A 12807-nucleotide genomic window follows, 5' to 3' on the forward strand; every position below is an offset into this window, starting at 1 on the left:
ACACAAGGGTAGACTTTGAGAGCCAAAAATCATGAAAAAAATTTGCATTACATTAGAGTAAATATGGTAGTTTGGTTTTTGCTTGGTAAACATGTCATTCGCCTGCAACGTGTTCATGTCATTCTTTTTCTTGTGGTGTGCACTGGCACTTTTCCCATATGAGCAAACAAGCCACATCTAAGGGAATGAACCAAACATTTATTTCCATATACAGGCGGTTTTTTTTTACGCTTCTTTAACTGGTCATTTTTTCCTATCTAATCACATGTGAAGTAAAATAGCAACAAAAGAACTGCACAAGATATTTACACCACAATGCATAATGTGAGAACCCAGCAACAGAGTGCAGGGTCTCTTAAAGGGCCATTGTCCAGGGGATGACTTTTTAAGCAAAAGAGCTCATGCTCTCCTTCGGGAAACCAGCTTCCCCGTTCTCTACGCTGGCCCGTCGAGCCGCGAGTCTGACATTAGTCTCTCAATGACATCCTCTTTTTCTTGTGGTGTGCACTGGCACTTTTCCCATATAAGCAAACAAGCCACATCTAAGGAAATGAACCAAACATTTATTTCCATATGCAGGCGTTTTTTTTTTACACTTCTTTAACTGGTCATTTTTTCCTATCTAATCACATGTGAAGTAAAATAGCAACAAAAGAACTGCACAAGATATTTATACCACAATGCATAATGTGAGAACCCAGCAACAGAGTAAAGGGTCTCTTAAAGGGCCATTGTCCAGGGGATGACTTTTTAAGCAAAAGAGCTCATGCTCTCCTTCGGGAAACCAGCTTCCCCGTTCTCTACGCTGGCCCGTCGAGCCGTGAGTCTGACATTAGTCTCTCAATGACATCCGTTGGTCCGTCTTGCTGACTGATGGAGGATGGGTGTACACCACTAATTGTGTCCGCCGCTCGCTGCACGCTATTCCCTCGCCTGTTTCGTTCCCTCGCTTTCATTCCAACGCAACCTCTCATTTTCTCTCCCTTTTAGGAGATGCCCAACCTCCCGCCAAACGTGGTGGAGGAAAGGAAATTTGGCTTGTGGAGGCTAGACGACCCGGCAGGAGAGTGGAAAACCTCTGAGAGGGAACGGAAGCAGAGGGAAATGCAAAATCGGTCGATTGTGGTGGCTGTGACTGCGTTATTAATTACTCTTTTCAAGAAATTTTTGCGGCCTTGCGTTCTGGAGCCAAAGCCTCACAGTCACAGGGGAAGAAAATATTTTCGACCGGAGGGTGGACAGTGGGCCTTTAAGATATCTCTTAGGAGGTGAACGGCAAAAGCTAGTAGAAGTAGTCATTTTAGTCTTTACAAATCGCCGTTAAAGATATCGATCATTACGAGTCATAAGTAGTCATTATAACCTCTACCGATCTCTGTTATAGCCTCTATTAATCACTATCAGTCATTTTTTGTTCTTTAATATGCCTTCATACGATGGACATTATCTGATGACGCATCCGGCGGTCACATCCAGCCAACACACCGTGAGCCCAGAAAGGCTTAAAAGGAGAACCGTTTTCCCTTTCTGTTGCGCCATGCTATGCAATTCTCTTTCCTGTTTTTTCCCCACCGTGCTCTCTTCTCACCACCCTACGTAGTAATGCTCCACCCTCTGCTGTGCTGCACTTCCTTCCCTCTCCAATTTCCCTCGCTGTGCAGGCATCTATTTTGCAGGTCCCCGGGTTCTTTCAGTTAACAGCATAAAGAACCTGCACTGCAGCCGTGCTATGTGGGGTGTCAAAGCCATGTGCGCTGCGCGTTCACCTGTCAATCTCCTTCAGCTGCACAGCAGGCTGGGTGTTGAAGGCGTGCTTCTTGAAGTAGACGTCTTGGAAGTAGGAGTTCATGTTCAGCCCCGAAGAGCCGAAGTGGTAGGTCCGCGACACATCCGGCACAATGCATTCACGGCCCTTGCGTACATCTGGTAGCCGCATCCACATGTCCCAGTCCCACAACTTCGTCCAAGTCCATGCACAAGGTAGCACAAAGTAGAAGCACACAAGTCAGCAGGAATAACTCGAGACCCTCTTGAATGGTTCCACGCATCAAAGACAGGCACTTAGTCACTACATGTATGGACAACTTTCTGCAGCTGTGAAATGGAAACTACTAGTGAGTGCCATCAGCTGACAATTCAGTGTGGCTAGCTGGTGAGCATGTGAGAATAGCATACCTGTAGAAACTGTTGCTTCACACTCGTCATTTTCACTAAATACAAGCAGAAGGTTGTCCCCGAACATACGGCGAAATCAACAGCAATGAATCATCAATGAACATGCTGGCATGTCAGAATAAGGAAGAATTGCAGTCATTTTCATGCATTACACCACTGAAAAAAACTTCTCAAGCTGAGAAAGTGAAGGAAGAAAGGATAAGTGCTAGTGATGCTGCAAACAGAGCCTGCAGAGAACAGTGATACATTTCTGCCACTCCATTAGTCCAACTCACTGAAGATGGACACCTTCATCAAGAATTTTTAGGTACAATGTCCATTCTTGTGTTTTTTGTGTGCACAGCTGACCAGCACATTTTGCAGGTGTAGCTAATAAGAAATACATCCTTCAAACATTACAGTCATGCATCATGCACTGTGAGCCTCGAATGCGTGATGTGAGGTCAGCCATGCGCAGCAAGAAATTGGTGAATGCTTAACTATACACAGCTGTAGTTGCTACGGAGAAATTTATTTTCATACTACAAACTTGAAAGAAAATATTTTCCCTCCACAGTAGAGGTCACATTTCTGTTTTTAGTTTGTTTGTTTGTTTGTTTTGTTTGTTTGTTTGTTTTTTGCACAAAAGGCAAGCGTGGTGGCAACCACCTTTTGATGAGCTTGGCCATTCCCTCGCAATCCCTAACCCTTTCCTTCTTTTCCCCGAAAACCGCCAAGTGAGCCCACCTTCTCGGGAGTGGGCCACCGTGGCTCAAGCTCCTCCTTGTACAGGCTTCGCTTGAGGATCCATCCCAGACCAGGCATGGTCTCCACTCGATACAGCTGCGATGGGTCCTCACTAGTGTGCTCATAACCCTGGGTAGACAGCAGCAAGATAACAGCGTTAACCCCTTTTTATGCAACAGCAGACACACAAGCAATGTTCTCCACAATACACGAAGAAACCTTTCATATCAAAACCTGTCAAGCTGCACACCAAATTTTTTGCTTTGTGCTTTCATCCACCATGCAGGAGCATAATGCACAATGGCCCTTCAGTACGCATGCTTTCAGTTTTGTGCAACTGAATATTGTACATCGTGTAACTGTGTTCAACGGCGTGCTTCAGGCAACTAAATAAATATACTTTACCTGGTCATTCCAAGCAGAAATGCAGTAAATGGAGTCGTCCTCTTCTAGCAGCCTCAGTGTTTGACTAAAGTAGCTGCAGGAAAAAGAAAAATTAAGACGTTACCATGACAACAGCATAACTTAAATACTATTGCCAGCATAATTTGAAAATTCGTATCTCCAGATCATGTGCCCTATAAATATATGTTTCTGCGTGGTAAGCCCCTGCAACCCAAAATTTCTCAGCAAGCACACAAAAAACATGTCGGCCTATCGTCACCACTGTCATCTCAGCTGTATCCACTGCAGGAGAAAGACCTATTTATCTTGGTTCAATTATGTCCAATCCAACAGACCAGATCGAATTGGCCGAGATATCGAAGCTAATCAATAAGCGCAAGGTGGCCGATATTAGGAAGTATAACATGGAGAAAATTGAGCATGCTGTAAAGAACGGGGGAAGCCTTAAAGCGGTAAAGAAGAAATTGGGCATAGGCAAAAACCAGATGTATGCGATAAGGGACAAGGCGGGCAACGTCATCACTAATATGGAAAAGATAGTCAAAGTAGCCGAGAAGTTCTATACAGATCTCTACAGTAGCCAAAGTAGTCAGGACCGTAATGAGATTGGCGGTAGGGAAAAACAGTCAGACGTTCCACCAGTGACGAAGGACGAGGTCAAGAAAGCACTAGAAACTATGAAAAGGGGGAAATCAGCTGGAGAGGATCAGATAACTACAGATTTGCTGAAGGACGGGGGGGATATCGTGCTAGAAAACCTGGCCACCCTGTATACGCAGTGCCTGGTGTCATCGACGGTACCGGAACCATGGAAGAATGCAAACATTATCCTCATTCACAAGAAAGGGGACTCTAAGGACCTTAAAAATTACAGACCAATCAGCTTACTGTCTGTTACATATAAGGTATTTACTAAGGTAATCGCTAATAGAATCAGGACAACCTTAGACTGCAATCAAGCAAAGGATCAAGCAGGGTTTCGGAAACGGTACTCTACTATCGATCATATCCATACCATCAATCAGGTGATAGAAAAATGCTCGGAATATAACCAGCCCTTATACATAGCATTCATTGATTACGAAAAAGCATTTGACTCAGTTGAAACCTCGGCGGTGATGCAGGCATTGCGAAATCAGGGGGTAGACGAGCCATACGTGAAAGTGCTGGAAGATATATATAGCGGCTGCACAGCAACCATAGTTCTGCATAAAGAAAGTAACAAAATTCCCATAAAGAGAGGTGTTAGGCAAGGAGACACAATCTCCCCAGTACTATTCACAGCTTGTTTAGAGGAAGTATTCAGAGACTTGGAATGGGAGCAGTTAGGGATAAGGGTAGATGGAGAATACCTCAGTAATCTGCGATTTGCTGATGACATTGCCTTGCTAAGCAACTCGGGGGATGAACTGCAAATAATGATTGATGACCTAGACAGGAAAAGTAGAAAGGTAGGCTTGAAAATCAATATGCAGAAGACTAAGGTAATGTTCAACAGCCTCGGGAAGGAACAGCAGTTTACATTAGGTAGCGAAATACTGGAAGTAGTAGGCGAATATGTCTACTTAGGACAGGTAGTAACCGCAGACCCGGACCACGAAAAGGAAATAACAAGAAGAATACGATTGGGATGGAGCGCATTTGGCAAGCACTCGCAGATTATGACTAGCAGCTTACCGGTATCGCTCAAGAGGAAAGTATACAACAGTTGCATCTTGCCTGTACTCACCTATGGGGCTGAAACGTGGAGGCTAACCAAGAGAGTTCTACTTAAGTTGAGGACAACCCAGAGGGCTATGGAACGAAAAATGGTAGGAGTAACATTAAGAGATAGAAAGCGTGCAGAGTGGGTCAGAGAAATAACTCAAGTTACCGACATTCTAGTAGAAATTAAGAAGAAGAAATGGACATGGGCAGGACATGTAGTGCGAAGAGAGGATAACCGATGGTCGCTGAGGGTAACAAACTGGATTCCAAGGGAAGGAAAGCGTAGCAGGGGGCGGCAGAAAGTTAGGTGGGCGGATGAGATTAAGAAGTTCGCAGGGGTCAAGTGGATGCAGCTAGCACAGAACCGGGTTAAGTGGAGAAATATGGGAGACGCCTTCGCCCTGCAGTGGGTATAATCAGGCTGATGATGATGATGATGATGAATTATGTCCTGCGTCATTCGGTCAGAGTCATCCTATCCCTGTGTCTTTCCTAATCTCATGAGCAGCATCTGACACTCATTTATCGTTTCTTAGGGTCTGCTCCATTGCCATCTCTTAAGACAATGGAGCAGACCCTAAGAAGTGATAAATGAGACCACAACACATAATGTATGCCGTGCATATTGTGACGTGCTAATATTTAACTGAATCCGCTGCGTGCATCCTAGTGAGGCGTACCTGAAAAAGTCTGGGGACACATCCAGATCCTCTTCAATTACAATGGCATACTGAGCATCCTGCACAAAGAAAAAGAAGTAAAACCAGGTTTTAATGAAGCAGTACATCAGTGATCTTTGCAACATACTTTTAAATACTCTGTACTTGACGTAAAGCACCTTTTAAAATGAACATGAACTTGTTTTCCCTGATGTCGCCATTTGCGAACAGCATGGAAATATATGCGTATATAGTTTTGTCATTCATGTGTACGCGAGAAGGAGCAAGTCATTTTATTTGGTTCATCTCGATGCACAATGCGAGGCTCCATGTCGCATAGCCTAATGCATCATTTCAAACTATACTCTGGAATGTTATTTTAGGCCGAGACTGCACTATCCATAAACTTAGTCGTCTCTTATTCTTCTTATGGGAAAGTATGGGAGTACTTACGGGAAAGAGGTTGAAGGTTGCGGTGAGACTAGCCTTGTAGTGTTGAGATATCCGAGCATTTTTCATGCCTATTGGTGTGTGCTGCAGGAACACGAAACACACAGCATTGTTACACAAGTGCATACAGTGCCGCAAAGACACATCACTGTGCGAAACACGCACAATGGCAGGAGGGAGAGAAATTGACTTGCCTGTATTCCCCTAATGTTGAACAGTTTTGTGACTTCCAGTGGTTCCTGTGAATGCATCACGGCAAAGGAATAAAAACGGGGCACCTACGTCACTTGTTTCTCTGAACAGCCTGTTCTCTGTTTAGCCCACAATTAACCGCCCTGTTCACATTTCATGTATGCTGCATTAAGTTGAAAATGCACTATGTTGCCAAGCACCGTGCACATACCTCGAAGTACCCGTCAATAAATACTGTAATCATTCTGGGGTTGACTCCATGGGCTGACAGCAGCGAACGAAGCATTCTGAAATGTTGGAAGGTAGTAAAAAATGGAAATAAAAGCAGGCCAAATTGTAATACTATCGGCACTGCAGTCAAAATAGCGTGAATTTAGCAGTAGGGAATGATGGGGCACCGACCTGTACAAGTAGTGAGGTCTATTGCTGGCTACAATGGCCACTGGCACATCCCTTACCCTGTTGTTGGGAACCTGCATAAAGTACGTCAAATCATTCCTTGCCAATGAAAAAAAAAATACAAACGTGGTAACAGATCAGGTTGACAGTGGCCTAGCATAGAATAATGCTATGTATAACCTCTAAAACTGTAAATTCCCAACTTCCTCTGTTATGAGCGTGTGTAGGAAGCATTTTATTGGCAGTGCAAATAGTACTAGTACTATTCAGGCAGGCAAGTAATGCTAACTTTCCATGAGAGTGTGCATCCTTTATTGGGTAGATGATAGCAGGCAGCGGATAACTTGGCATCATATTTACTCACGCAACACTGCATACCCATGACCATAATCACCTGCTGGCATGGTTTCCCCACCATAGTACTTTTCAGCTGAGGCGTGCATAACATAACTGCTCTTAAATTGCCGAACAGTTAAACAAAAAACGTTTTCTTGCCCTCACTGAGCAAATGAGTGGCAGAGATATTTATGCCATTTTCATAAAATGTGAGCACAATTTCTTTTTGCAAGCGCTAACTGTTAAGGAAATATAGGAACGTTCACCGGATTTTTGTTGGCCATCACCCATGGGTATCCGTAAATGCCCACACAACCCTTGCACTTGCTTCCCAACCCAACAGAGGGAAACGATAGGCATTTGTATATACAGTCAAACTTAAATATAACGAATTATCGCTTATATCAAACCGTCTGAATATCTCCTTGAAAACCCCATGCGAAAGTACAGATTTGTTGTCCGCGTTTATCGAACTCCCGTTAATGGAACATTTGACATATTGAACAGCAACCGTGACCCTATAATAACTTCGCAATAACTCTATGATAACTTTGCAAGCATGGAAACAGGTAGGCTGAACCTGGGAACGCTATAAAACCTTATGAGCTGTGCGTTCAGTCTGCTTAACAGTGGCCTCCGGATCAATATGCGTGTTGTCAAAGCGCCACTGCTGTCCTGTGGACAAGCCAGCCTACCCGACCAAGGTCTTGCAGCGACTCTCACATGGTCTGCTTTGGCTGCTGAAGGCGATGCAGAAATCAACCATACCGTAACTTTAATTGGGTTACTATTACCTTTAGAGTATACCAGTAACGAAATTAGACCTCTTATGATTTGCGGTCCATAGCATCATCCACTGCAGCCTTGATGCGAGCCCCATCCCCAACTGTACTTGCTGCTCAGCGTGAGCTCTGACACTCCAATATGGCGTACAGAATAGAGAGCTTTAGAATAGGGGGCCCCAAGCTTTGGGGCCCCCAAGGAGCTTGGGGCGTCGAAATGCGCATGCGCAGAACGTAAGGCGCGCTTGGGGTCTTGGGTTAACGCTAGGGGCGGCCCCTATTTTTCGGAAATAGCGTTCGCCCCAAGCCGCCGTTGGGTCGCTTGGGTTACGGCAACATGGTGGCGTTCGGCCAAGCGGCGGCCGCTCGCCTCGGCACACATTCGTCGTCGCCTCTCTATGGTGTCATGCGTTCGTGGAAAACGAAAGGCCAACGAAGCTTATGCTATGTCTCATGATCCCCACACAACCAAATTTTAGCGATAAAACGCACTATATTTTCAGATTGCTTCCGGATTTACCGAGCTGCTAGGCTTAGCGAGTTCGCCTCCTTTGGTTGCCATGGGGACCGGAGGGCGGAAAGCGCGGAAGGTTCAAATGAGGTTTCCCGGTCTCGGCCTGGATTGACAATTGGCCGATTTCGTCTTGTCTGACGAAAACGGTTTATATAACCGGTAGTCTTAAGATAGTATTTGCACAATAATAGTACTTTTTGATGAATAAGATAGCGTTGTTGGCTTTTATATATTAAAATACTTTTCCTTGGCTACCGTTGTGGCGCTGCAATCGACGAACGCAAGCCCGTATTCTAAAACTCGCCGCTCGGCTAGCACGTTGCACTGCCGCGCGCTATTTCCTTGGGGGCCCCAAGCCTTGGGTCCCCCTATTCTAAAACTCCCTAATGACACATGAGCGTGCGTCCAGTGTGCCCTCTTTTTATACCCCTGGAGCGAGGTGTTATCTGCGCGCGATGTGCATGCGTACTTGCACCCACGTGTCAGCGCACTCGTGGCGAGTGGTGTGCTGTCAGCATGCCGGCGGGCAGCGAGTCACTGCAGTGAGTGTGCTGCTGGCATGGGCACACTGTATTCACGCTTCCGGGTTACAGGATTATGAGGAGCTCATCTGCTAGCATGTTTTAGATAACAAATTATTGATACTGGCAAACACTTTCGTTCTGGCAGCTCTGCAGGTAAGCCCCAAGTCACTTCCCTTTTGAAGAATTCAGGAGAGCAGGTTTCGTTAACTGTCGCCAAATAAGAACTGCTCCCAGCAATGAGCCATTTCATAGGCAGAAGGCTTCCCTTCAAGAAATCGGGAAATGAGCTCGTAATCTCTGCAACACTCCACATGCATGTTGTGATGCCCACTGTCGGTGTGCTTACAGGCTCGGGTGAGAAAGTGAGTGGAGCTGGGTCAGCACAGCTGCACACGCTGCCGTAGCCCTCAATGTGGTTGCAGAATGCCCGCCGACGGTGGTTCTCCTCATTGTCCGGCCAGTCACACTCACTGTCTGCAAGTGCAAAGGGGAGAGCTTTACAGTGGTAGCTTTCAAAGGCATATGCGATGACAACGAAACACAGCATGACATCAATTAGTCCATGATGCAGAGATGTCGTGCATGACATCCCACATTTCCACACGCCAGGCCAAACAGAACAGACGCTAACATCGCGACTGGCAGTGTCACACATACTTTGCCTGAGATGAAGACAAATAACAGATAAAGAGTGAATAACTTTCACCACTAATAAACAGCTGTCTCTGAATTTCACTTCACCCAATTGCAACCATCTTGTGAGATTTTTTTTTCTTTCTTTCCTATTTAAATTATTGCTACAGCAGAGCAATTGGTGGCAGCTATTGCAAAACTAATCCTGCTTGTAGCCAGCAGCTGCCTCAACTTCGGGACTCAAGAATTCCATTCACTGCAGTTTATTAATGCTGAGCTCAATGTTGTGCCCCCCCCCCACACGTCCTCTCCACATCCTGGCCGTGGCAAGCCACATTCCAACTTAGCCAAAATGCAAACATGTCAATGCCATGCTGTGCTAAGTCAGCACATGCAAGGAAAGTTCTGACAATGGGCTGCTGAGAAAATCACAGACCATCTGTACACATTTCAGTCTATTGTGCAGATTTCTGCAATCTTCATGTTACTCTGCAAGTGTACCGGGCAAATGTTGCATGCGCATGCAACTCATTTTCCAGACGTGCAGAACTCGGCCACCAGAGGGGATGATTTCGTATGAACCCCCCTCAATTTAAGCGCTTAACTTCAAGCATAAGAAATGCACGTTCAAAAATGCGCACAAGCTCCGCCATTTTTTTTAAAGCAAGGTACAATGCTGCAGCTTGGGCGTTCTCACCTTCAACAGGAACGAGGGGGACCTCCACTTTCAGGAGGACTGGTGCACCCCAGCTGTTGAACTCGGGGCTCTTGCTGTATGTCTCGCCATACATTTTTCCTGCAAGGCATTTTTTCAAGCATTATGCCATCAGCGAGTTCCACGAACAAGATTTGGTTTCAGGAGTCTTCTTAGCAAAATTCTGTTAGGCCTAAATTTGAACATCGAATTAAATATCAGATACGTGGTCAGTCAAAAAATAATAGCAATCATTATTTGTCTTATTTCAGGATTCAAATAAACTCTTACTAATTCTGCCTTCAAAGGACCAGAAAAAAAATGTTCAAATTAACAAAAATCTCGAATTGTTGCTGAAAAACTGGCGACCTGCACGATGGTTGTTCGTATCAGAGAGGAAACGAAGTGAGAATTATATTTCTTCGGTTTATTTAAGCGCTTCCCTTTGCACCCATTGTTGGGAAGGTCTCTCTTCAAAAAATGGAAGGTACTTCTTCACAAAACGGCCCCCTCTCATTTTGGGGGGTGCTTCATTGCACAGTGTGAACACTTAAGCATTGCGGTTAAGCGCAGTGCAGTGCAACTGCAGTGAATTCGAAAATTTTCGGTGTATTCGGTAACTTTCGAATATTCGAAATATTTGGAAAATTCCGAATCTCAGTTTTCACAATACGAATCGAATAACAGGCATATATGATATTCGAAATTTTGAACATTCCCACACCCCTATTATTTGCCAAAGCTTCAGATAAGATTACATACTGTGTAAAAGCATGATGGTAATGTGGTTACGGCAGACCACAATGCAATAGTTGCACATCAAAACCATTACTGCATGCTATGCTGCTTGAGAATGCCTAAAAAAGCCTCTGTTGGAAGCCTTGCAAGTAGCATTGGCTCTAAAACACATTTTATTTTGACTGCACCGAAGCAAAATTCCAGGTTTCAAACACAACCGCACAAGACTTTCTTGCTATTAACTATCTACTGCACTATACAAAAGTGCATTTTAGTGACCGGAAATAAACCTCGCAGACTTGTTGCATTACACTCCGAACGGTACGAAATCATGTTCCCACAATTAGACAATGTGCCCTTTGGCACACACGTATCTTCACTGTGCAATCCCATTCATTAAAAATGTAAGAAAGCTGATGAAATGTCGAGCATATTGAGTGCACACTAAAATATAGCTTTGTGCTTCAACTATGCTCAAGTTCTACATTAAAATGTGTTAGTGCAATTGAGTGATATTCAACACTTATCATTAGTTCCCAAGCAACTCCATAATATAGCACATTTATGTTCATTCTCGAGGGGATAAGCAGGCCTGGCAAGCACTGCAAAAGCATTTTGTGACAAAAAGCACCCACCTCCTTTCTGCGTGACCATTGCCCACATGTCCCTCCAGCTAATCACATGTGATTTCTTGCTGCCCAGTCGCTTGAGTAGGTCCCGTGCAGGTTGCTTCATTTGGAAAGTGCCCTCATCCTGAGAAAGGACAACACATCAGAGCTGCATACATCCTTGTCTCACAGTAACCTCCAGAAATCACACTGCGTAAAAAAAAAAAATCAGGCTGTGGCCTAAAAAGACAACATTAAAAGACTATAGACACCATATTTTGGTGGCATTTTCCTTCTTGATGATGCATAAGTCATTCCTGTATATCTATCCACACACAGTTTTCGCCTTCGACCGCTAAATAATTTATAATTGAATTTTCTTTTCTCACCAGTTTCGGTTTCGACAGCCTAGAGATGGCTGTGACATCACAGTCATGTCTTGATGCGCGGCATGAAAAAACAGCAATATAATCGCTCATTATTCACTGGTAGTGATTCCTGTTCTTGAGGCAGGCTGGCTTTATCATTGTAGTGAATTCAAATGACAGAGCAATGATTAAATCACTGTATTTTCATCCCTCCTGTGACCTAGACTTGACTGTGAAGTCACAGCCATCGCTCGGCTGTTGAAACCGAAACAGGTGAGAAAAAAAATTCGATAAATTATTCAGCAGTAGCAGGCGAATGTGGTGTGATGATCCGTGTACAGTAATGATGATAAAACACGAACCCAAAAATGAGGTGCCTATAGTCCTTTAAGGCTTAACCACATTATTACGCCACAGGTTGTGCAACTGTTCTGGCCAAAAAGTGACAGTTCCAACTGGTCACATTGGTCGAAAAGCAATAGTGGCTGGGCAGGTCATACACTACAGTGCACCAATAAGTGGTGCTACTTTCTTCCTCCTCAAAAACAGTAAGGGGAGTAAGTAAAGGGAGACTAAAGTAAGTAAGAGTAAAGAAAGTACCAAATTTCATATAGGACATTTCGGAGACGTGACCTGTGGGTTGTAACAGCTAACGCACTTTCTAGCCACTCTACAGCCAGAAGCAACAGCTGTTTACATGGCCTTCACAGCCTGCATGAGTATGTCACATCTTCTACAGTGATTAACATCAATGTCATATTTTTTTTTTTTTTGGGGGGGGGGGGGGAGGGGGGGGGCATGAATCTTTACTTTCAAATGGTGTCCATGAAATCCTGCCTAATATTTAAATCGGCAATAAAAGCACCTTGTGCTGATTAATAAATATAAAAATCAAAT

The 12807-nt window shown here is 44.5% G+C and overlaps 1 protein-coding gene across 1 annotated transcript in view; it reads right to left on the bottom strand.

Moving 5' to 3' along the window:
- Positions 1-12807, bottom strand: part of LOC146180565 (protein O-linked-mannose beta-1,2-N-acetylglucosaminyltransferase 1-like) — a 255118-nt gene that overhangs the window by 3491 nt on the left and 238820 nt on the right. Inside the window, exons 8-18 of the mRNA XM_084576075.1 lie at positions 11570-11687; positions 10200-10298; positions 9216-9343; positions 6717-6787; positions 6526-6601; positions 6317-6361; positions 6126-6206; positions 5694-5752; positions 3307-3379; positions 2902-3030; positions 1767-1957 (exon numbers count right to left, since the gene is read on the bottom strand). Coding sequence (XP_084432201.1) covers positions 1767-1957; positions 2902-3030; positions 3307-3379; positions 5694-5752; positions 6126-6206; positions 6317-6361; positions 6526-6601; positions 6717-6787; positions 9216-9343; positions 10200-10298; positions 11570-11687 — 1070 coding nt within the window. The remainder of the gene's footprint in view (positions 1-1766; positions 1958-2901; positions 3031-3306; positions 3380-5693; positions 5753-6125; positions 6207-6316; positions 6362-6525; positions 6602-6716; positions 6788-9215; positions 9344-10199; positions 10299-11569; positions 11688-12807) is intronic.

Source organism: Amblyomma maculatum, chromosome 8 (genome assembly GCF_055883805.1).
Source record: "Amblyomma maculatum isolate TAMU_Amacu chromosome 8, ASM5588380v1, whole genome shotgun sequence".
NCBI lineage: Eukaryota > Metazoa > Arthropoda > Arachnida > Ixodida > Ixodidae > Amblyomma > Amblyomma maculatum.